Consider the following 25,847-nt stretch of genomic DNA (forward strand, 5'->3'; position numbering starts at 1 on the left):
GTGGGAGATTGCTTTGGGTTCGTCTCATTTAAAAAAAATCTGCTTTGGTTGGGTTTTTAATATTTTTCCAGCAAACTCTGCCCATTTTTTCTCATCGGTTTAGTTGACAGCGCAACACAATTTGTGCAGAATCTTGAGGTAATTCACTTGTCATTGTTTCAATGATTTTGGAATCTGTACGCGGCTGGATTAATTTCGTTATGTTTTATTTCATTCGAAAATCATTTTTTAAAGTTGTCTGTTAAATTAACGGCATTGGTTATGCGATTTATCTATGGCTGTTTTCACATATGATATTATCGTAACACCTTGCATTAGATCCCTATTTGTTTCTTCAGGTTGAGATGTTTTAAACTGTGAAATGGTTTTACATTTATTTGATGGTTTTAAATTTTTATTTATTCTGTTTTCCTTGTTCTTCAGAGTATTTTTGGGACAGTTTTCCCGAGAGAATTATTAAGTTACTATTGAATGGTTACAGCTACCGGTGATGCTGTAAATGCAATGGTTGCCACGCATATGTTTAAAGTGACAAACGGCTTGGTTTTCCAGATGGACACATCCTCTCACATGGTTTGTTACTTGGTTAGGACTAAGCAGTACAATTAGGTATCAATATTCTTTTGATGTTATTGCATTCTTTTCTGTAGCCACGTGTCTATGTTCCTTAAACAAAAAGAGGGGTGCTACATTTGAGAGATCATCTTCCCACAGACAAATAGAGCTAGCACTCTTCTTTTGCATCAATTTGGAATGATTCAGTAGTATAATAGAGCTGGCTCTCTTCTTTTGCATCAATTTGGAATGATTGAGCATCCTTTTAGAAACAATTGTAGACATTATTGTGTCTGGCAGTTCTATCTTTAAAGTATCAGGTTTTTGCAACTACAAACTAGAATTCCCTCGCCAAAAATTTGATTCAAATCTTTTGTATTGGCATTTGTCTCATTTGGTCTCCAATCATCTAGATTTCTTCTCCTAGTGCTGTTTTCCATTGCAAGGCACACAAAGATGTCATTTAACATAGGTAATATCTGTGAGCCTTAGCTTCTTCAGTCTTATGTTGATTGTTGATCTCTAATGCAGAAGTAGATGGTCTGTAATAGAGAAGTAATCAACTCAATAATTTCTGTTTAAAACATTTTTACTTTCTAGTCTTCTATTCTTTGGTGGCTATACAACCTTTAATTGTCAGGTCTTGGGCCCTTGCTCATTAGTTAGTTGATAGAAAATATGAAACTTGTGTCCATAATTGTTGTATAGAACAAATATTTGCATTAAATAAAAAACGTACCTATTAGTCATCTCCAGAAAAGCTCTTTGGTAGAGTAACCCTGCAAGCACTAGGTAATTGGTTTATTCTTATTCCATTCCTATATATCTTCGGACACAATGGACTAGCCTCAATTTTTGAAGCATTTTTCCTTTTGTCATAAAAAATTGGAAAAGAATCATACTCTTAACAAGTGCTTCCATTCTAGTTTGGTATGCTTGCCTAGTTGTCCTCTAGGTGTGGAAATTTTCCAATTCTAATGAGAACCATCAAATCATTGCATTTGGAGAACCCAAGAAGGCAATATAATACCTTCAGTAGAATTTTTGTTTTCAATGGGCTGCAAAATACCATTTGTAGCTATTATAGATTTCAAACATAGGGCCTCAATGGTGGACAGGAGGTTGTTTTACTGTCCAACCTTTGGTAGCCATCACAAAGTGTAAGCTAGAGGGCATTGGTTGAGAGATAGCTCTGAGATTTACATTTTAAAAATTATGATAAACCATAATACAATGATCAAGTAGGCGGTGTTTATACGATACAATGATTTTACAAATTTTACTTGTGAATATAACAGAATCACAGAACTCTCTAGTCCAAACTATTTCAAACGTTATGGCTCTGCCAGATCTTGTCTCTTTTGACAAATCTCATATTACTCCATGGTCATTAATCATGTATCATTGTAGCCGTCTCAATGCAAGGCTCAAAACCTACTGTGATTACTCTCTGCAAAACACTTTTGTGATCTTACTTTATTCCAGAGAATACGTGATTTAAAATTAAGATTACATGGAAAAAGTCTCAAAGCACTTGGGCTTGCACTCCAATATTGACACAATAACATTGAATATTCAAAATAGTTTTTAAATAAAATTTGTGTTGGGGGTTACAAACTTTTTATAAATGATGTGAAGATTTGATTTCAACATGGTGCCTTCCCAATCACTAAACCAAAATTATGTGCTATATTACAAACAACCCACTCTGTAAGAGTAGAAAATAAACCTGCCTTATTTACATCAATAAATGTTTACTAGTTAAATAAAAATAATCAAAACTGATGTGTATAATTTAGTTAAGAAGGGCCCATAGTCGCTCCTCACTAGTCTTTGTGTTCTCCTTACTCTATGCAAATAAATTGTTTGCATAATTTTGTTTTAATATGAACCACTTATAATCTAATGAGCTTACTTTGTGGAAAGAAGTTAAATAATATATAATTAGTGTAGATATCTTAAATACTTTTATATGCAACCTTTTGCATTTCAAAATTGCAAATCATAAAATTTAACAAAAAATTTGGGGTAGTGATTACTTAGGAAGAGTAATGTCAGCAGTAGCTAGTGGTTGGGTACTCAAAGATTGCAACAATTTCAGATAAGTTAATCTGTTTATTTTGTTTGCAATATACAAGTGTAGTTATTGATGTGCACATAAAATTGTTGGGTGTACGCTCTGTGGGATCACAAGGCTTAACTCACTTTTTTCAATAGATCTTGATATGTAGGTTGGATAGAATATTTTCCTCGAATTTAATCACTTTACTCTATATTTTTTTCAAATCTCATGCTTGATACATTTATAACTTGATTCAAAGGTTCATCTTATCCTTGAAGGTTTATTTGTAATGTCCCCTTTTATAAAATGCGCTACTTTTTGCCCTAAAATCACAATTCCAAGTAACTTTTCCGCTAGGGTTAGGAACATTGACTTAATCATAAGATATGTCTAATTTATTTGGGGAAGTTCAACCATAGGGAAGCTAGAATAAGGTGAAGGGCAGCACTCCTTGTAAAATATGAGACATTTGCTTCAATTTCTTCAGCTTGGGCCATTAGTTCACCCTTTATCATTTAAAGATTTTTTATTAGGGATAAAAATAAATTATGTCTCACTTTGCTATGTGTTCTTTTGAAATTTGACATTTTGAAGACTGTGTGAATTGGCAATAGAAATGTATATGCTCTTTTGAAATTTTCTATCAATTAACAATTAGTTGGGATCCTATCTAGCTACTATTACTCAAAATTTCTATTGAAAAATAGTCTATCTATTAGCGTAAATAATGACATTATCAGACTAGTTAGCTTTTAGCCTACCTAGGAGAGTGCTATTCACATTAGTTAAGTCTACACTTAGGCACTTTTACCATTTTGTCTTACTTCATGTTGTTGAGACACCTATGCTCACCTCTTCAGACACCTCTTGCATGCACACTTTACAGATGCTGATACACTTGTCATCTGAGCATACATGTCTTGTATGTTGCACCTTTGGAGGGTTAATCAGTTGTCCAGTCTTACCTTCCTACCTCCTCTACCTTGCTTGCATATGCAAAGTTCTCATTGTACATATACACACTCTTCATAATATATGATAGGCATGTTTTTTTGTTTATTTCGCTAGTGGAAGACATCAAGTGATTGTGCTTTCAGATCTTGGCTTCTCCAACACTCGAGACTTTTAAGGATGCTTTAAATTTTGAAGTAAAAATACCATATAATTACTATGGTTAATCCATCTAAATACACCATCAGATTGTGATTTTAATATTTTTTTAAGTAAAATTTATTTGCAGTTATAATTGTTCAAGGAGAACAAGCAATATATGTTTAGGGTTTGTCAAATTTTAGCTGGTGATTGAAGGATTAGGGGTACCGAATAGGTGTAGGTAAAGGAAAATTTAAAAGTAACAATTTTTAATATATATAATTTATTTGTAATGGTGAAATTTGTGTATTTATGTTATTTTTATTTAGTTTTGTGTTTATTTTAAGGAAATATTTTCATACATGTATTTTTTGATAAGTGGCCTAATTTTGTGCAAATTTTGACCTTTAATTTTTCTCCTCTTGCCATCTTGTGTACTCTTTTCTTCTATGCACAAATCGAGTTGTACTCTATAGCATATTAACTTACATGTAGCTTTCTTTGGGGCACTGCCTTTGGGTGCAAGCGCTAGTATAATAGAGACATGTAATCCTCTTGTTAGGGTATTTTCGAGCAAAATTTTAACCCCTATTTATGGCTCTAAAGCCCTATTTACTCCTGTTTGCTCTCCTTTTTCTTTATGCTCATGGTGCCACAGAAATTTTAACATGAACAGAGCTATGGGATTCTTCCATCCGTTTATATTTATTTTTTCTTTTTTCTTCTGTGATTTTAATTCTGAATTTATGGGTAGCACCAGACAGGTGCTGGCTATGTCCCAAACTTTCTGTTTGCCAATAGACTATCCAAGATCCAACAACATCCTCTTCTCTATCTGCTCAATTTCAGCGTCCTTCTCTGTATACAGTTTATTGGAACGTTTTCACATCATTTCAATCCTAACTTGCAGGTGGGTAGTTTTTTCAATTCATCATTACTGCAAGAGGCAAATTTTAGTTTAATAAGGGAGGTTGAAAAATTCGTTTTCTTTTTTTCCTCCATCACTTCCACATTCTTTTCCTACCAATGTTAGGGGAGAAAGCATGCGATCCCAGAGAGCTGAGAACTGTGGTTTTCGGGCCATTAGAAAGGATCCTTAACACATGAAGCTCAATGGAGAAAGCAGCCTTCTCTTACTAAGAGTGATTAAAAATCAGATAGGTAAGGTGTGACCCAAAACAAGTCTAGAGCCCCAGGCATGTTTAGAGCAAAGTCTGTTTTTATTAACGTTGCAATGAATATGTTGGAACTTTATGGGATCAATTTTTTTGGTCAATCAGTTTCCATCTTCTATGATTGAATCTAATTTCTAAACTGACACTCCACCCTGTTTCACAGCACTAATGATTATTTGTGAATCCCTTTCCAATATTAGGTTCTTCCAACCTTTTGTAATTGCCAACCAAAGGCTTTTTAGCGATGCCCTTGCCTTAGCATGGTTTTTACTTGGTCATATCCATAACAAGGATTAGGATCAGTTGACTATTCAAATCCAAAAAATCACCACCACCCCCAGCTGGTCCAGAATTGCCTTTTTCTGCTTTTGAGCGGTTAGACTCCAATTGGATCTGTCAAAAACTTTAGAGATATCTTGCTTAAGCATCGAACCCAGCTGCTTTTGAGTACACAATGAATTGATAATATCTTGAACTACTCTTATGCTAGCAAAGATATGCCAGCCTACAACAAAACCGGATTGAGAGAGAGATTGTGGGGACAGTGGCTTCAGAGATAATTTTGTGTATCATATTGCACATAGCAATTGGCTGGAATTCCTCTAAACTGTTGTCTTTAGTTGATTTGCTTACCAGGTCAAGATAAGTGAGGTTGAGCTTACTCAATAACATGTGATTTCTTCTGGACTCAATGGCATAGACAAAATCATGTTTGATTACATCTCAGAAAGTCTGATAGAAAAGGGTTGTGCCATCTAGACCAAGGCATCTGTTGGGCTGGAAAAGAAAACTATCTTTCAGATTACATTCTCACTTACCGGAGAAATAACAACTGTCACTCATCATCCGACATTGATAATTTGAGGTGTATCATGAAGGAGGAGATTTTGGGATGCTCACAGTTCTCCAGTATCTAGCAGTGCGCATGGCTTTAGTTATTGGTAGTAAGATCACTGGTTGCTGTATGGTACTGAATACACTACCTGTCTTGAGTCTGGAGGCCGCTAATAAAATTTAGATTGTCAGTCGAGCACAGAAGCATGGATTTTTTTTTGTATTGGTTATACATGGCTGATCTGTGAAGTGTTGGGGTTGTTCTAGTTTTATATTGGACGTAAGACTTTAATGTTATATGTCTGGCTATACAAGTTTTTTATATGGGTGTCTGAGTTTTTTTTGATCCATTCTACTTTGGATTTTTGGTGCCAATAAGTGTTCTCTTTGTACTGGGCCGTAGCTATTTGATATACCCAGTTTTGTTCTTTGGCTTCTTGGTCTAATAGAGAATTGAAGCCTCAATCTCTAATGATTGTTTGAACTCTTTCAAGTTGTTTGATGTTGAATCCACAAAGTAATTGGTTGGCTTGTCCTAAGTCTGATGAATCCCATTCACATTTTTGAATTTTTCTCATACACATTTAAAATTCATGTGTCCAAATAACTCTATTGCATTGGAGAAAATAACATTTGGCATCAGATCCGAATTTCTGATGGTTCCATGGAATGATTTTTCAGAGCCTAAATGAATAATTATGTTCATTGTTTTTAATGAATGTTTTCAAAAACAAAACAGATAAGGTGTTGGTTGTAATTAGGGCTAGCGGATTCCAATTGCCTTGGGCAACATTGGAATCCGCCCCCTTCATATAGGGCTAGACCCATTACCTCACGGCACTAAGGATTGCATGCCACACTCAACTAAACTCGCCTCCTTGATAGGGCCGACCCTATCAAAGTAAATTAAAAGGAAATCAATAAGTAATATGGATTAAATTATAAAGGAGGCCGACATGTTTGGGAAACACATGTCTCCTATAAATGCAACATTTTCCTCTCATTAGCACAATCAAGTTTTCCAAGTTGATGAAATAATCTTCGGTGAAAAGCGAATCTCATACTTATGCATTTAGCAATACCAAAATCTTCTATATGGTGGCAGCGAACTTCATAAGGATTGCAGTAGATCCCAAACAGCAAACAGCGAACCTCATATGTTGCAGCAGACCCGAAATAGGAGAGTGCGAACTTGATCAAACAGCAGCAGACTTCAAATTGAGGGCAGCGAACTCCTTTAGAGACTGCAGATCATCATCAAAATATCGAAGACTCCATTAAAGGATTGTGATCAGATAAGGAGGACTGTAAACTAATTATTCCTTCCTCATAGTGGCTGCAACTCCAGATAAGTGTGTAATGTTCAGTTGAATTCTAAATCATAAATCAGATCTGAGGATCCTTTGGCTGGGTTTTTCCTCCTAGGAGGTTTTCCCAGGGTAACTGTGCATTGTCTTTAGCATTTCATTTCCTTTATTATGCTTAAAGTCTGGAAAACAATAAATTAATTAACCTAATTCTAATTTTCTGAGTTTTATTCAATCTGAAAGTACTAAAATTAACATAAGGTTGCTTATTTTCAGGAATCCATCTGCAATATCTGCTTAATTTGAAGCATTTTGTTGCTCTTGAGGCATATTTTCATGTTAAAAATGTTACTTTGGGGCTTTAGAAGGGCTTTTCCACACCTCTTTAGAATTTCAAGGCATTGGGAGGAAGGTTGATTTTAGATACCCTAGGGCCCAACCAGAGTCTGTTCTACAATCCAAATTGGCCATTTAGACCATTCAGGTCCTTCCAATCTATACTAGATGCTGGACAGGTGGTTTCTCCAGGTCACCACTTCCAACCCCTAAGCTGGCAACTGTAGACTCGCACTAGCCCTGAGGGGAGATATTCCAGCAGTTTGGTCACTTCGAACAATCATATATACCCACAATGACTAAATCATCATATTTGAGGAAATTAAATCCCCTATCCTAAGGGTATTATAACCATGGCAAAATTTCAGAGGGAGATGGAATCCATGCCAAGTGTCTGTGGAGCATCAAATAATATTTGCTCCTTGTTCCTAATGACCTTTTCCAAACATAAATCCTGAAGGACAATCACAAGACAAAAACACTATAACGCATCACACAAGACTAAGTACACAACCTTAACTAGAGATCCCGGTGTTTGCAACATGGCATGTTGAAGACATGGTGACCATTATCATGCAGGTTTCAAGAATGCAAAAAACAAAGAAGGGAATGCTTTTGAGTGGCAAGAGACTACTCTTCACGAATGCATGGAAAATAATTCTGAGTAGGAACTGGCAATGTAAGGTGCAATAAGGATCTTAGGACCCAGATTGACAGACTCAAGATGAAAACATCTTAAAAGAGAAAAAATCAGGATCATTAGAGGGAACTGCAAACATTACATGCACAAAATTCCAATTTGAATGCATATGTTGATCTTGTATCCATCAAGAAAGAATTTAAGAATATGTGTTTGTTCGATGTTAGTGACTACCTAGATTATATCAGTGGTTTTAAACTGATCAAATCCACTGGATTACAGCTCAGGTGGATGTTAATCTTGTTTGATGCGTTGCACATTAGCAGGGAGATTGACATAGAGAGCTACCCAAACCAAAGCCCCTAATGGCAATTTGATTTGCGAGAACTTGTTGCTGAAGACAATGTTGATTTTCTTGTTGCAATAGAGGCTAGTTGATGGTTTTGACTCTTATGTTTGGTTATTGAGAGAAGATTTAGGCAAATTTGTATCAGAGAATAATTCAATCATTATCGTGGGTTCGCTTCTAGTGCATCTAACAATTCCAGATCAATTCAGTTTGTTCTAGTTGGAGAAACTATTGTTGGTAATGGTCAATCTTCACCTAGGCATGATAGAGTTAGCTATATAAATCAGATTGGGTATTCATAGATAACAGGATAGACATTCATATTTGAGAATGAGTATGAGACAAATGTAGTAGTTATTTTATTTGGAGCAATCTGATCACAACGTGATAGCATCTTTATGCAATGCTTTTTGATGATGTGTTCTGTGCAATCTTCCAACCAGAAGTGATGGTCATGGTCTCGGAGAATTGGGCAATGAATGTGACATCAGTTCACATTCGATCAACAGCTGGCTGATGCATGGTAGTTTACTTCTGAGAAGACCATAATTGATCTGACAGTATGCGAGAGGGGGTATATGAAAAGAGTTACATTTAAGGTTCTGAAATGCAAGAGACCGATGATTACCGTTATCAGCTTGTGGGAAGAGGTTCATTGTGTAGGAAGTGAAAGTGACGAAGGACTCAGTAGATTTTTTTTTTAACTGTTGATTGACTGGAGTTGGTTTGAATTCAATGTTGATCATGAATAAGTCAACATTCAACCCTTGCAACAAAAAGCCAGAAAAGAAGATAGGGTGTACTTTTTGTACATTGTGATAGCCCATTTGAGGGTTGGGGGGCAGGCACAAGATAACCTTAGGATCAATAAAATGATTGTGTGTAATGTCCCCTTTTGGGAGGACACTAAATTTTGCCCAATATACTTGTAGAATTATTGCGGGTTGTCTATTTTCAGTCTATTGTGCTAATTTGGACAGATTTAGTTTGATGTTGTTTCCCTCTTTAAATGCACAGGTCTGTTGTTTATATCAATCTGATCTGCTGCCTATACTCAGATATATGTGTGTGTATGTGAAAAATCCTTTCTATTCCATCAAGTCTGATTCTCTGGTTATTGATTTAATATTTCCTCTTCTTTTCCTTCAATGCCTGCTTTATTACTATTCGCAGATTTGTATTTGTGTTCTGATCTCTTTGATAAATGTTCATAACATTCTTCCAGATTCTCTTATAATTCTGACTTAGGTCTGCTTCTAAATCTGCTTGTATGCTTCGTATATTTTTTTCTATTCCATGGATCCCTCCTTCTCAAATGAAAACTTCTCCACTTTATATCCTCCAATGTGAGGGAGAGTCACACCTCTTCATCATGTATGCCCTTTGGCAAGAGACACACCCTTCACCCTTTGCACCCTTTAAAAGAGTGTGACTCTTTATTATTTCTGTCCTTTGAAAGGGACACAACCTTTCACAATGAGTTCTGCACTTCTTATTTAGACCATATCTGCACTTTTGATTCCCAAATTATCCTCCTCAAATGAGGTTATCTTCTCCCTTTTATATCTCATGTTTGAGGGAGTCACAACTTTTCATTTCATGTCTTTTGACCATTCATTAACTTAATTAAATTTTAATTATATTTAACTATATTATTTTATATTTTAATTTAAATTATATTATTATTCTTTTGTATTTTAATATTATTATCATTATTTATTTTTAAATTAAATTGTAAAGTGGGAGCTTTACATTGTGTAGTTTGGGTGTCCTGTATGCAACCATAGATTAAAGGATTGGTTTGCAGCTCAACCTATTGGGTACACTGATTGGACTTGAGTGAGTCATAGAAAGTTCTAGTGAAACCGTAAGGGTGTCATGGTTGAAGTCTTGTTGAGCCTGAGTGAGTGTTTGGCTAGGTGCAGATGTATGCCATTCACATTTTCCTGAGATAAGCTTACCATTTTTATCTGCATATTGCTCAATGTGCGTGATTATAAATAATAATTTCAAGATTTGATTCTTTGATGCTTACCACATGATTGAGCATATATCAGGTCAATTACTTCATCTTCAGTAATGTGAGCAAAACCAGTGGCACACTACTTGTGTTAGTATTCCATGTCTTCATTTAAAGGTGTGTGGAAAATCTACACAATTGTTCAATTGAGTTGCTGTTATTCTTTCTGATTTGGAACAGTTAATATAGAGATCTATGTGCTATTGGTGTAGAATGGACCTCTAACCACAACACAGAAGAAGAGATTTAGTTTTATGCCACCATATGAGCACGAAAAAAATTAAATCGCCAAATTAATAAAGATTCATGACTACTGTTACTAAACAAAATATTATAGTACATCTGTTAGTTGTTCTAGCTGAATACATATTAGGATATCAATATACTTTGTAGATACTTGATAAGGATATAACATCATATGTTTCATTTTCATGTAAATTCTCAATTGCCACATATATTTAGCCAATAGGCTATATTGCATGAGGTTTTCAGTTTTCACTCAAACCTGTCTCACACTGGCAATCTGTCTTCTACCTGGTAAACTGCGCCAGGAAACAAGCTTGGAAATTTGGCTTTTAGCCAGAAACAAGTCTCACGTCAGTAAACAAGTGGTTTACACCTAATCAACTGTAAAACTGCGGTAGTTTCCTGTCTGCGATCAAATCAAAGGAAATTGGATCTCCAAATCAAATCGGATTTCTACTTGACAATCAAATCAGATGAAATTGGATCTCTAAATCAAATCTAATTTCTAATCTGTGATCAAGTCAAATTTTAATTCGCAATGAATATTTTCATTTAAAAGGCTGTAAAATCTTCTCTTGACCAAAAATCGAGCATCTCTAAAACCATGATATTTTTAGATTAGTATATTTTTGACTGAAGCTTTTTGTATTAGCATGATTGGCATAGACATCGACATCGACATTGGCATAGCCCTGTGTCGAACCCAGGTAAGCATGCCCTGTACCCTCGTTAAACTTTTCTATTCTTTGGTTCATTTCTTCTGCAATTCTACAGCATAGTCTTATGGGATAGAACCTTGTAGATCCACGAAATTTTGATTGGTAGAAACAAGGTTTAAGGGGGTAAAAATAGAAGGTAGAATGGCTCTGGAGGACACCCAAATTCTTTTGAATGCACAATCTGTAGATGATGGATTTGAAATCTTGTTGAGGAAAAATTAAAACAAACAGCTGCAGGAAGTTAGGTTTTGGTTCATCTCATTTTAAATAAGTTTTTACTTTGGTAGGGTTCCGTAATATTTTTCCTGTAAACTCTACCCATTTTATTCTATGGATACTAATACTCATAGGGAAAAAATTTGTTCTACATACAAGAAGTTTGGATCTTATAACCTGATATGCTGACTTCAAGGAGGAACCCCTAATCTTATTCTCATTCTATCGACTATTTCTAAGTCAAACAATGTTTCCCATATGGCATCCAAAAACACCCCAAATCATTGATCATATTTGTACTCCACTAAAGAGGAAAGCAATATAACTGGCTGCAACGCAGGTGAATAATAGATAAATGATGCTCTTCCTTCACAGGCATCTACTCTTAAATTCAGAGATGCAATCCGAAATGCATTGATCGGTATCAGCATATCACTGTATCCTCTTCTCTATGAAACTGCTACTATTGCCAAATGCACTTGCGCCCCCTACGACGCACTAAGACCATCCTATTCTTTCTGCCTCCCCTTTCGCCATTCATGGAATGCACAATCATCACCATATCTCTATTATGGTTAAATTGTGATAATGGCTACCATGAAAGTTCTCATTCATCTGGACATAAAAACCATTTGGTATACATTTAAACAAAAATGTTGACAATTCTGTAACATTCTGCAATAGTGAATGAAGATCAGAATTTATCTTCAAGCACAGCAAAAATTAGACTCTTCAATTTAGTTATATTGGTATAAAAGGACAGAATGTCTTAAATGAATTAAATTTGACTGTAGGATCAATTTCCCGAATCTGTAGTTTAGGTTCTGTTATCACAAAAGCTCGCACCCTTGTTGAGCTATCAACTCAACAACCTTGTGAAACATGGAAACAACCCCAAAGTGTGGGACCTTGTGCAAGGGGGTTAAATCTCCGGAGAAGGCCGACTTCCTTCTCAATCCAGGTGCAGGTGTTGAACCAACTCAACACTTCAAAACTAACTCCTAGGCGGCTAGGCCTATCCTAACAAATTGCAGAGATAAAGGGAAGAGAGAAATGCTTGAAATAAAAGAAGGTGATGCACCAAGAAGAGATTGTTCCTCTCCCCACTCAAAATGGCATGAGGAATCGACTGAAATACCCAAGAGATGCACAAACTTCAGTTGCATGAGTGACCCAAACGCATGTATGAAGGTTAGAATTTGCTAAGTGTCAAGAGGGGAGAAGGATTCCCACAAGTCACACTCAGAAAAACAAGTTAACACAACATATATCGAGAGAAGAGCCACAAAATATACACTTATGATGAAGGTAAGGAAACATACACAACATGCATAAGTTGAAGGAAGGCAAGAATGTAATTTCAATTCATTCAAAGGCCAAAGGCCAAACTTACTGTTGCAGAAATGCAAAAATAATTACAAGTCTTCAAGAGAAGAGAAAGAGCATAGGAAAGCTCAAGGCAGCAGGGAGAGAACCCTTTACAATGAGGCTTACCAAGCTTTATATAGAAAAATGGTTACAAGAGTGATCATGACCCCTGTATGTCAGTCTGGAAGTGCAGGGAAGTGCATGCACTTGACTTCTGTACATGCAAGCAACATAGCCATACCCTCAAAAGGCAGCCTTGAGAAGGGTGGATTGACTGACCTTCCAAAGTCAGAGCATGCAAACATGACATAAGTCACCACAACAAGCATGACCCCGTACCTGTCTTGATGAAAATCCTGCCAAAATCATTAAATGCACCCCTGTGGCTCCACAAAAGAAGGTGCATAAGTCACAAAATTTGTCGGATCATTTAAAGCCTTGAGTGTTGATCACGCCATCCAGAAGTGTTGCCAGCCGGAAAGAAGTTTGGAAAACTTTGGGGACCTGGGTCACCGAAGTTGGGGGAACTTCGAAGACCTCGGTCATTGAAGTTGGGGAAACTTCAGAGACCTGGGTCACCGAAGTTGGGGGAACTTCGAAGACCTCGGTCACCGAAGTTGGGGAAACTTCAGAGACCTGGGTCACCGAAGTTGGGAGACCTAGGAACTTGGGAACATGGGGGTTCCGGGGTTGAAGACTTGGGAACTTGGGGGTTTTGGAGTTCTGGGGTAGAAGAACTAGAAACTTGGGAACCGGGGGTTCCGGAGTTCTGGGGTTGAAGACTTAGGAACTTGGGAACCTGGGGGTTTTGGAGTTTCGGGGTTGAGGAATAAGGAACTTGGGAACCTGGGGGTTCCGGAGTTCCGGGGTAGAAGAACTAGGAACTTGGGAACCTGAGGGTTCCGGAGTTTTGGGGTTGAAGACTTAGGAACTTGGGAACTTGGGGGTTCTGGGGTTGAAAACTTAGGAACTTGGGAACTTGGGGGTTCCGGGGTTGAGGAATAAGGAACTTGGGAACTTGGGGGTTCCGGGGTTGCAAACTTAGGAACTTGGGAACCTGGGGGTTCCGAAGTTCCAGGGTTGAAGAAGAGAAGACTTAGGAACTTGGGAACTTGCGGGGTTGAAGAAGAGAAGACTTAGGAACTTGGGAACCTAGGGGTTCCGGAGTTCCAGCAAGACAACACTTCACACTTCATGATTCCATTGTTTCCTTATTGATCAACTGAGGGAGCGCTGGTCCATATAACACATCTCTAATCGGTTCTCACTAATGGACCAAGGGTGTCATAAAATGACAACAGGTTCAATGACCTAGAATACATTAACATTAAAGTATTTAAAATGCACATTATGACCATGATGTGGAGATTTTTGAGACAGAAATCACTATTATGCTTGATGTTAAGCATATATTTGATTGCAAATTTTTTATGAGTGTACAAGTTTGATTTGATTTACTTTGTGAGGGAAAAACAGAATATTTAGAGATAATTTCATCGTTATGCATTGACAGTCCTGTTCACAATGGCCTAGAACTTGGTTTAGGTTGAAATTCTAAAATCCTAAGATTAGATTCAGAGACACTAGTGTGTTAAATATGTGTTACAAAAATTACTATCAAGGTTTAAGGCATTTCCCTTAAATTTGAATGCAATATGTGTTCAGTTACAAAGTTTGCAAGCTGAGTGCTTGAGTTTTTCTCCATGCACCACACTTAGAATAGAAGGTTGTTAATGTCCACAAGATCAGTGGCAGCCTATAGAATAGCTGAACCAACCATTTTATCATTCTACAAATTTGATCTTCTGCAATTTGGCTTTCCTGTTTTCCCAAATTTCTCCTTTTTGGATGGATGTAGAAAATAAATGCCAGCTAAAGTATCTGCATTTTTAGCTTGAATGCCACTATTAGCTTTGCACTTCAAAGTAAAGTGTTTATTTGACTTAACTTCCTTGGGTATGCAAAAGACACATACCCTGCTCTCATTCTTCTTTTGGTCTCTTTCATACTAAAACAAAATAATGAAGGTAGGAATAAACTTTGATAAAGGGATTCTCTCTTATCGTATCCACTAGTTAGTGTGATTGATTTTCATCTTTCCTTCTGCTTGAGCAAATTTTTATTTCCTTAAATCAAATTCGTGGACATCTTCTAGCATTTCAGCTTACAGTTGTACAACCTTTCAGAAAAATAGTTGAATATCACAGTTTCTCCTTGGTATTATAAAACATGTATTTTACAATTCGGGACGATGAAGATTCCTTCGAAAGAGTTTTGAATAAATCTACTGTATTCTCAAACTAGTTATTTGAACATTTTAGTGAATATTTTCTTTCCTGTTTTTCATTTTCTTCTTCACCAAACTATCATCAAGGTGTGTACTGAAATAAGGAACAAGGAGTAGGAAAGAAATTTGAGTTGGATTATTTAGTACCATAGACCACATGGAAACCTTACATATAGTAAAGAAGAAACCTTATCAATGTCAATTCTTAGCTCAACCTTTCAACATTATTACCATATAACATGCAGGGAGCAACTGTTTCAAATAGACCTAAACGTAAGCTTGAATTTTCACCAGGTATCTTAAAGAGTTAATTTGTTTATATTAAATATTGAGGAAGCCCATTATTGAGCTACACATTCTTGGATGGAAATTGTTTTCCTTCACTTTTAACTTTTCAAAAGAATTCTTCACACGCCTTTTAAACTGAAATTTCTCTTCAGTCGCACTACTTTTCGAGGAAATTCATCGAGGCCTCTATATTTAGGTGACAGTTACCTATTATCAATTTTGCATTCATATCCAACAATTTTCAGGTGCATACATTTCATTTTGTGTTCCCTTTCCTATTTAAAATTTTAGTTCTATAACTCATTCTCCAATTCCCAGGTCTAGTGTTTGATAAGATAGATCAAAATAAGGCTTTTTTGTTTCAGATCCAAAAGCCATTTCTCTTTTATATGCTAATTGAACACTTGAAGGATAGGAGCACAGTTCTTTAACTCCCTACACTCTTATAATAACACCCACACTACATTCTTTTTTTCTATCATTTAGTACACGCTAGATTTCTTAGATATCATGTCCATATGTCATTATATTTGATCTTGTACCATAAATGCTAATGCTTATTTTGGCTTATACTTAATTATTATAATGCAAATTAATAATAGTTCTCTTGTTATTTAGTTGCACTGATAATGCTACTAGTTAATACTTGTTTGTTATGGTTTGGAAATATTGTCAGTTTAAAAGTTGACTATTAACTTAAATGATAGGAACATTTAAAATACATTATATCTGTTTTCTCAACAATCAAACATTCAACATTCTAGTAAAATCACTGTTCACTTTAGGAATAAAAATTGTAAACCAGATAAATATACTTCGTTCCGGGAATAATAGCAATATCATCAACTCCAAATCAGAGGATGCCACCTGCTCACATAAGGAAGCTAGCCTAAAAAAGAAAATCATGATTGCAAATTAAAGAAGCAACACACAAACTACATGGTGTAAATGGTACAGGAGCCCCAGTGAAGATAGTCTAAGAATGTTTGAAATTTGAATGGTGTCAAACAAATTTCAAATATTTACAAGAAAAGCTTGGTATGTGAAATCTTAGTTCAAGACAATAAAAAAGGATTGATAAATTTAATTTTAAAATTAAATATTCATAGAAACAGACTTCTAAACAAGTAAACATGCTGTTATAGGTTCTACAGATCATTTTTTATTTTTTCATATGGTATATGATAAGAATGCAAATTTTTTTTTTTTACAGTTGAAAATGTGACATGCAAGAATAAACTATGCACATCAAGCAACTTTTGATTTAAGGTCATTACTCAAATTTTAGTGACTGTTGAGTTATTTCAACTTTGCTGGAAACTATAGAAATCTTTTCAGGGGTGCAGAATTAAATTGAACTTTGTTATCACTTGAACTAAGTTTATCTTGAGGGATATAGGCTTACTCAATGTCATGTGTACAACTAATAGTATCTAATTCTACCATTATTTTTCATTTTTTGACCGATAAGTATTGCTGAGATTTATAGTTAAACAGTACTATTTATATCTTTCTATATGAACTGATCTTTTTCCTATGCTGGCTCTGATACCATGTTAAAGTTGGATCAGATTTATATAACTCGATGTGCTTTGCTGGAATAATAACCAGTCTGTTATCTATTACCAATTGAATATCCATGGCAATCTGAATTGGTCTGAATTGAACTCACACGGGTTTAGTTCCTACGGTGTATACTATCTTAATTCCTTGGTAGTATGATTTCTATCTGATGTGCTGTTTGTGTTTGAAGGTTGTCACAATGTCTGTCACTGCTTTTATTGTCACAGCTGATTCAATTTATTACTGTCAATGCTGACAAATAGATCTAACTGTGTATGCAGTCAGGAACAATTATGATATGAACAGCACAGATTGATTTGGACTTGCTTAACAGTTTATGATCAAGGGTGACAATGTAAATTTCAGATTAGATTTCGTATCGCACTGTAGAATAATAATGATCTTCAGATGATCACCGATTATTGTATTCTCTTGATGCTATTGTACTTGTACCAAACTGAAGGCAATAGTTTTGGTATTATATGTGCTTGGTCGGTCACACAGAGTCACGGCTCTATGTGGAACCGACGTGGCTCCACAGAGTCGTGACTCCTATGTGGAGATACGACCCTTCATAACAATAAGCATCGCTTAACAATGTAATCGGCATGATGTATATAATCGATACAATGTTATGATAACTAACATTAATCATCACATATATATACATCGATTATGTTAATATCATTGATGTTATGTATGGTCGATAATATAAGCAATTATCAATTGTACATAGAATCAATGGTATGCATAATCCAATACTCATATAGATGATGATTGAAGCAAATCGATCATACAGTAATAAACTCTGTGATAAGAATGTTAATCTGCAGTGATGTATATCAAGGATAGAAATAAGGAATTAACTTACAAATGTCTAAGGCCGTTAGGCCATTTGGACATTTGAACAGTTAGAATCATCCAGCCGTTGCTACATATTTCAACAAAACATCACCCCTTACTCCCCCAATGACAAGATTTGCATCTATTCAAAATTGGGCTTGGAGCACTGTTGCTTAATTTAGATGGAGCCATTAGGCAAGTCAAGTTTAAATTTGATTTCGCCAACTTGTAGTTCTAAAGCCTGGTTTGCACATAGGTCCGCTTCCATATTGCGCTCCGTTAGGACATGAGAAATTTTAAAGCTATGGAAGGAAGATAATAGTTCGTTTATGTCTCGGATTTCCCTCTTAATTTTCCAATTTTGTGCTCCACCCCGAATAATGGCATGAGTAATGACTTCAGAGTCCCCTTCTAAGTGTATTTTTGTTACCCCAATCCTTTCCACCAATTGAAATGCCATCAAAGCCGCTTTCACTTCAGCGTCTACCTTCAGGAACAAAACAAAGTACAAATTGAGTCGGAAGTACAATTCTCTCTTTAATGTTCTATACACAGTGGCATTACATTATCTTAATCATGAGTACTTCCAACTCAATTTGTACTTTGTTTTGTTCTTGAAGGTAGACGCTGTTTACCTTTTGCAATAACTTTACAATAGCAATCCTTAGCCACACAACCTGCACTTGAGGGGCCTGGGTTAGCCTGTCTGCTCCATCGAAATTAATTTTGATCCAACCAGGTTCCGGGGCAATCCAAGTAGATATCCTTTCTTGAGCATGCTTAGGATTAACCCTTATAGACCCATTAACTGGTTTCACAGAAGAAATAATGTTTCACACCAGAGTTTTGGATATTGTTGAATATTTTCAAGTAGGCAAAGCCTTGGAAATAAATATTGGTGGCTCTTGTAGGCTTCAGACAGAGAAGTTGGGCAGGTTCCAGTAGCATACATAGTAAGGAAACCAAGCAGCAAAGTATCTGAAGCCAGTGTTATTGAATTTGTGGCAAAAAATGTAGCTTGCATTTTCAATTTATTATCTACAAGCATGGGATTGAACATGCATTTGGGGTTTCTCTTCAAGCATGGGATTGAACATGCATTAAATGCAGAAGAAAATTTGTAAAGAAAGGACTTCATTAGATTAATGACCTCCAACAAGTTTGATACTTTTGAAGTTTCAAACAAGTGCAGGATATTGTTGCTTCAGTTGACCAATAATAGCTCTTATTTGTGTTTGGAGGGAGTACTTGTAGAAATCAGGTTTTGAATTTCTCAAGCATAAACAATAAAGGAACATTTTTTAATTCAAATCTAAGGCTTTCTCTTATCATTTTGCTGTATTTTCCATCATAAAAATCCTCCTCACTTCTACTGCTCTTGACTTTCACAATGAAGTACCTTCAATGCGTGAATGTAATGGTGAAATTTGACAATAGAGGCACTTTGTTAAGTTGACTAATTTTCGTATCTTTATCCATCTTCATTTACAGTTGTACACATTTGTTCATATATTTGACCTTATGTCTTTTTATTTGCAACTATTTCTGCCCATTCACTTTATTGCCAATATTACACCAATTTTTTTGGATTGAAGGCTTTATACATAAGATATCATAAATCAAATAAATCTAATTTGATGCATATCTAAAATGGTACTCTAACATATTAACTTATATGTAATTTTCTATCGGCTTAATCCTTGCACCTCCTTCTGGTGCATGTGCTAGTTTAAAATTGAATAAAAGTATTGGCAAGGGTTAAAAAATGTGTGCCAATACCACTGGAAATTAAAGAGTACATGAAGAGAGTCTGCTGGTATTGTAATATCATGACCAACAGAACCTTGCAAACATTTGGATCCATCTGTTTTCTTTTTATATGCAAGCCATCCAGCAAAGCCAGCAGCAATCGCCTCTGTTGTGGCTTCTGTAAGGTTTACAGGCCCTCCTTCAACACAAGCACTGACAATCCCACAAGTATCACTGAATAGATTGATATTAACAGAGCAGATTAGACAACAGCAATATCAATTTATGCTAGGGAGATAAAAAGCAAGCATATAAGAAGAATAGGAAAATTCAGGTGCACATCCTAGAAGAACTAAGGTGTGAAAGTATACTTGAAAAGTATGAGAACTTGGATCGCCAAGAATACTAGAAGAAATAAGAGAACTCCGGTGTGCAACCCAGAAATTAGGCAACCAAATAAACATACAGAACTTCAATTTTAATGAGTTTGAAATGACTATTACAGACACAGATTGACATTGCTTCTTGCAACTCCTTGATCAATACAGCCTCTCCGATCCCTGTTTCATACATTCATTAACAGGGTTATCTTACCCAAAAGGAAGAGCCCAAAACCAGGTTCCGCCAACAGGACAAACACTGAGCTTTGACACTTTGGGATATCAATAAACTTGAATTCATTTTGGTTGGATTCACAGAACATTTTAGAGTTGCTGATATATTTTCATAGGATCTCCCAAGATGATTTTTCTTTATATGGCAATAGTTCTTGTGATATTCATTATAGGAACATTACAAATATCTAGGTAAAATAAATTCTTTTGAAAGCTATCTCAAGGTACTTACTACCAAACTTTGCATTGAAGCACACTTGTCCTACAGTACTTGTAGAATGGATGACTTTTAACCAGAGTCTGAGATTTTTGATCAATAGGAGCTAAATTTGTATTGTGAGTTGGAGAGCTTTCTCTTCTGATATAGGTGCATACTAACTCAGCATGTCATAATCAGCTAAGGGCAGATATGCTGATATATTTATTACTCAGTTGTATCCATAAAAAGTGTTGAATTTAATCAATCCTCTAAATCCCAAAACACACCACCATGCTCATTTGGGTCAAGGTTACATTTTACAGCTTCATCGATATTGAATTTGATCAATCCTGGAGGGGGGAATCCATAAAACCTTAGGTTTTTTAGGTCTATTCACACCAAACTATTGGATGAGGTCGTTGGAGGCCAAGACATGGGTCTCTGGTACTAAGTAGTAAGTAGGGACAAAATCCATTTTCAGCCAATCATTCATTGTTTCTGATATCAGCTGCTACTGCTTTTGACCATTCCCATTCTACATAGAAGGATATCTTTGGACGGTTCTGCTGTTCCTTTTTAACCAGGGAATCCACATAATAACAGAGCAATTTTTGAGAGTAATTTAAGAACTAAGCCTTAACAAATTATTATCCTTTTTCATGAGACCAAAACTAATCCTGATTTCTTGAAAAAGTGCCCTTGCACTGTTTTGCTGGAGGAAAAATTGAAGTGAATATGCTCCCAGGTCTCATCATTCTGGGAAAACTGCTGGCCGATGGAGGGATTGTGTAACCTTCCTTGAATAAGTTCATCATATTTTAAAATCCTACCTTTGACAGAGCCATAGGAATGAGTTGACTCTTACTAATCAATACCTTGCCATATGCGAAGCTTGAAAGGTGATCATGGGGGCTGTGTTAACCATGACCTGTCCCAAGGGATTGCCTTCCTAGACCATCCGTAATATCATCTTGTCATGTAGGGGAAAGCTTATGATAATCTGTAAGAGTTGTGTCTTGCATGTAATATTGTCTTGTCATGTATTTATTTCCATTTCACTGGACGTACAATGTGCACATATTTTCTGGAAAAGTATTTGTTTGATAAGCATTCGCTTTGGCCTTGGTGTTATTGCTTATTGTTAATAATTTATTTACCATCATAACTCGTTGCTTACTCTTAGTTTTGTGGTTCTATTCAAACACAACCTATGTCACATGGTTTCCTGCATTTCAACCAAAAAGAAATTGAAATTCGATGAACTTAAAAAAAACACAACAAACAGTTTGAAACTTTGAACTCGTCAATATGTGCAGTCATAAATTTTGCGATAGAAAATATTAGGGTTTGAAGCAGTTGTCAGGGGTTTTCCAGGTGTGTTGAGGGTTATCAAGATTGTAGACTGCAGCTGCGTTGGCTTTGAGTCAGCAGGTCATTTAAAAACTCTGTTCATGACTCTTGACCGTTTCTTCATCGGATCATGCTTCTTTAACTCTGGACATCCCAGGCTGAACATCCAATATTAGTAATCTGAATGTGAAGATTGTGGGGCATGTTGCAGGCTATTTCTGGGATCTGCCCATTGGCACCTTTATTACTGAGGTTGTTCTTGCACGTTGGATTCTATTGATGGTTTTCTGTGTAGCATTGTAAAGGGGCAGCAAGGCATTTGGCAGGGAGGTGTGACCTATTTGACCTAGGGCTTGTGTAGAGAATCACTTCATTTAATATTTTAAAGTTTATTTTACTTCTAATGTTTTTATTTTTATCTAAATAATAATATTTATAAATTTATTTAACTTTTAATATTTTATTTTAAACTTAATATATATATTTAAATAAATGAATAAAATTATATTATTCGAATTTAATCATAATTTTTCCTCAATTTTATTGGTTGACAAACTTGTTCCAAATTTTTAGCTTGCCAAATTTGAACATAGACACTAACTCAAAAACGAACATGAACTCGAATCTTTGATTTGTTTTTAATAATTTTCAAGTTTGTTGAAGTATAATGAGACTATCACGTGACCTATATTTGATACCAAATGGCTTTTTCTTTTCAGTTAATAAGTTTGTTTGTTGCCAAACTAATATTTCATTATTTTATTTTTTTGAATTTTTGTAAAGGGAAAATAAGGTGCTTACAAACAAAATAATGGCCAAAACACTTACACTGATGCAAACCACGTTCGCTGCAGGTGTTTTCTCTGCAGTTTCTTTCTGGTATGATCAATTCCTGGAACCTGTGTTACACTTTTCAAGGTTTCTGACTTACGAGTTAGTTTTCATGTTACCCTGATTTTTTATTGTGTATGCTTTCAACAAGCAGGTATGGGTTTATGTTTGGACGGGAATCTGCCAGGAAAGAACTGGGAAGCAAAATTGAGGAGCTACGAAGCATTGCCAATGATCAACAGAGTTAAAGAAGAAAAATAATTGAAAATAAAGCTGTCTGTATGAATACTGGTATGATATGATCTTGAATTTAGATCTGGAATAAGTTATGACTCTTTTTTTTGGTGGAAGAATGGACTCTACTGAAAAAGTGGATGAAGTACATACAACTCGGAAAAAATGGAAGAAAATTGCTTATGGAGGAATGCAAACTGGTTATGAGGATAACTACACTGATGAATCATTTTTGGAAGACATGGTGATGAATGCCAATGTAGTAAGGAGGGATACTCTGACTTTAATTCGGGATTCTGTTGCAGTGGTACAGTACATCTGTGTTGTAGCTTTGGTTGTATCTGTATGGACTTATTCTTTGAAAGCTGAGCTAGATGAACATCTCCTTCTGATGATGGATGCGGTTTTATTGGGATTGGGCTTTTTAGTCCTCTTGTTGACTGCAAACAGAATTTCTTTATCACTCCTATATCGATATGCTCTTAATCTCGGCTTTTTTGTTGGTGGGCTTTATGTTTTGGCCCCTGTCTATGAGACACTGACTAGGTCCATCAGTTCAGATTCTATCTGGGCCCTCACTGTATTTCTTCTCTTAATCCACCTCTTCTTGCATGACTATGCTGGCTCTACCATTAAATCTCCAGCATCTTCAGTGTTAAACCAAAACTTGCCAGCTGAAAATCACACTACATTGACCAATAATGTTTCCCTCAATGCTTCAATTGTAGCATCGGTACTGATTGCTTCCCGCTTACCATCCAGGCTTCTTGTGTTTGCTTTAATACTTTTCTCGCTAGAACTTTTCTTGTTCTCTCCTCTTGTTATCCACTGTTTAAAGCAGTACTCTGTCAAATTGTATTTGTGTTTCTCTTTCATGTTGGCGGTTATAACTCTTAGCCTTGTTTACCCCCTGCATCGTTTAGTTTTTTTTCTTTTTGTCGGACTCATTGTTTTTATTATGCTGGTGTGCCCCTATTGGTTGATAAAAGCTCAAGAATACAAGTTTGAGATAAAGGGTCCATGGGACGAAGCAAAATTATGCTTTGACATAACAGACTAGGGCGACCAGAAGGATTTGGTCTGGCAGTAAAGACTGTCTTTCTTCCATGAGGCTGCCAGTTTCTTTACGATGAAGTATTTTTTCATACAATGGTCCTTAAATCTACAGACAGAGCACATATCAGTTTTGTGTGCAGGTCCTCTTGCATGAATTTATGTGATCAAGCTTTTGCTTCCTACTGATGAAGTCAAAATGTTTTGTTTATGTCCAAGTATTCATGTGGAGGTGGTTTTTGATCCGAGTAAATAGCCTATCATAGTTATATAATTTGTAAGATTTGGAACTCTGGAAGTTGGAATATCAATGTATTTTAGATTTTAGTTATGTTGTGGCTGTTGTTTCAGTTTGGTGAAATTTCTTTTGGCATAAAATATAGCTAAACATCTTCCATGACTCGTCTTAGAAAAAAATATGCCTGCTCAAAGCACTACATAGGAGCTAGTTTATTTTTGAGAGGATAAAGTGAAGATAAAATATGAAGAAAAGGGTAAGCCTAAAATGACCTCTAGATAAGTTTTTGGATCAATGCATCGTAACCAGTCTTTTAGCTCAATCTCTCCAACGGGCCCATTTATGTTTAAATTTGGGGAAATTTTATTCTCAATTTTTGTTTGGGCGTAGGGAAAGGGGAAGGATAAATTTTCAATGAAAGAGATCATTACGCCTTTGTAAACATCTATTAGATTTGGAAGGAATTTAGCAATTTCAAGCTTGCGTTTTACGTAGAAATATGGTAGAGAAGTGGAAAATTATGAGATCAACAATGGCCAAGAGAAGCGGAAAATTATGAGATAAACAATGGCCATGAGTTTGTTAAGGTTAATTCAATATCAACCTTTACCTTCCAGTAAAGATTTAAATGTACGGGCAAGATGACTTAGAGTGGCTAAGTATATTTATTATGGTTTTTATGTTAGATGGATTGGTTAAAGTACCTAGTAATTCATCAACTTTAATGTATGGACAAAATGAATGATTTGGAGTGGCTAAGTATGTTTGTTATGATTTTTATGTTAGATTGGATTAGTCAAGTATGCTATGATTTTATGATGTTCCAAAAGGCTTATTATGGTTGCTTAATTGAACAAGTTTAAACTTAGGTTGGATTGGCTAAGTATGTTTATTATGATTTTTATGTTAAGGCGGATTGATTAAAGTACTATTAATTGAACAACTTTAAATTTGAGTTCCTATAAAGAGATGAGGTTTTCGAAGATTTCAGTTGTCTTGATGCTCTTATGCCCTTTGTTACCCTTTGTGCAGTTATATTTTTTAAAGTTTTGAATGACTAACTTTTTATATCAAGTTGTTGGGTGTTTTACTTTCTCTTGTATCTTTACATGTAAGAAAATGTCATTGAATGTGGTAAGCTTTAGTGTAAAGTATTGTTATTGATCATAATTTTAGATTTCATTATATAATCTTCTTTGAAATGTTTATTTTATTATTTTATTATATCTATTTCATCATTCTAGTTTTAGAATAGAAATAAGAACAACCTCCTCAAGGTTCCTCAAATAAAATTCTAATACACCTAGAGTTGAGAATATTTTATTATAGTGGCTTGAATATTTTCATAATTCTAATACCAAGGAGTGTGAAACAATTATGTTCCCATTGACCTCACAAGATTAAGAATATTTTATTATATTTTCTACCAAATATCATACAATATCATTAATTATTTAAAATTTTTAAGGTGGTTAAAGAAAATTTATTTATAAATCTTTTTATTGCAAATAGTTGTATAACCTTAAAAAGATCCATAAAAGTTCACACATTCTAGTATTATGTTACTGGAGGTCAATGGGACTGGTGAGGTAATTGTGCTCGTCCACTTTGACATTAGCGCTTTCCACAATTCTCTGCAATCTTTTGTTATAACATCTATATGCCTTTATTTTATTTGA

At 35.5% G+C, this 25,847-nt stretch overlaps 2 protein-coding genes across 4 annotated transcripts; both read left to right on the forward strand.

Annotated features, from left to right (window-relative positions):
- On the forward strand, positions 1-23,122 carry LOC131032486 (uncharacterized). 3 transcript variants are annotated; one of them, XM_059213805.1, is made up of 4 exons: positions 1-138; positions 424-609; positions 22,596-22,691; positions 22,798-23,122. In XM_059213805.1, exons 3-4 carry the CDS (start codon positions 22,624-22,626, stop codon positions 22,889-22,891), a joined length of 162 nt encoding a protein of 53 aa, XP_059069788.1. In that variant the 5' UTR covers positions 1-138; positions 424-609; positions 22,596-22,623; the 3' UTR covers positions 22,892-23,122. The 3 variants fall into 3 exon arrangements, with proteins under 3 accessions (XP_059069788.1, XP_057819469.2, XP_059069789.1); XM_057963486.2 differs by having other exon boundaries at positions 424-573; XM_059213806.1 differs by lacking the exon at positions 424-609 and having other exon boundaries at positions 2-138.
- LOC131032485 (phosphatidylinositol N-acetylglucosaminyltransferase subunit C) lies at positions 22,972-24,261 on the forward strand. The gene has a single exon (XM_057963485.2). The coding sequence runs from the start codon at positions 22,972-22,974 to the stop codon at positions 23,935-23,937; it is 966 nt and encodes a 321-aa protein (XP_057819468.2). The 3' UTR covers positions 23,938-24,261.
- The last annotated feature ends 1,586 nt before the right edge of the window (positions 24,262-25,847 follow it).

This window comes from Cryptomeria japonica, chromosome 11, assembly GCF_030272615.1.
Source record: "Cryptomeria japonica chromosome 11, Sugi_1.0, whole genome shotgun sequence".
In the NCBI taxonomy this organism is placed as follows: Eukaryota; Viridiplantae; Streptophyta; class Pinopsida; order Cupressales; family Cupressaceae; genus Cryptomeria; species Cryptomeria japonica.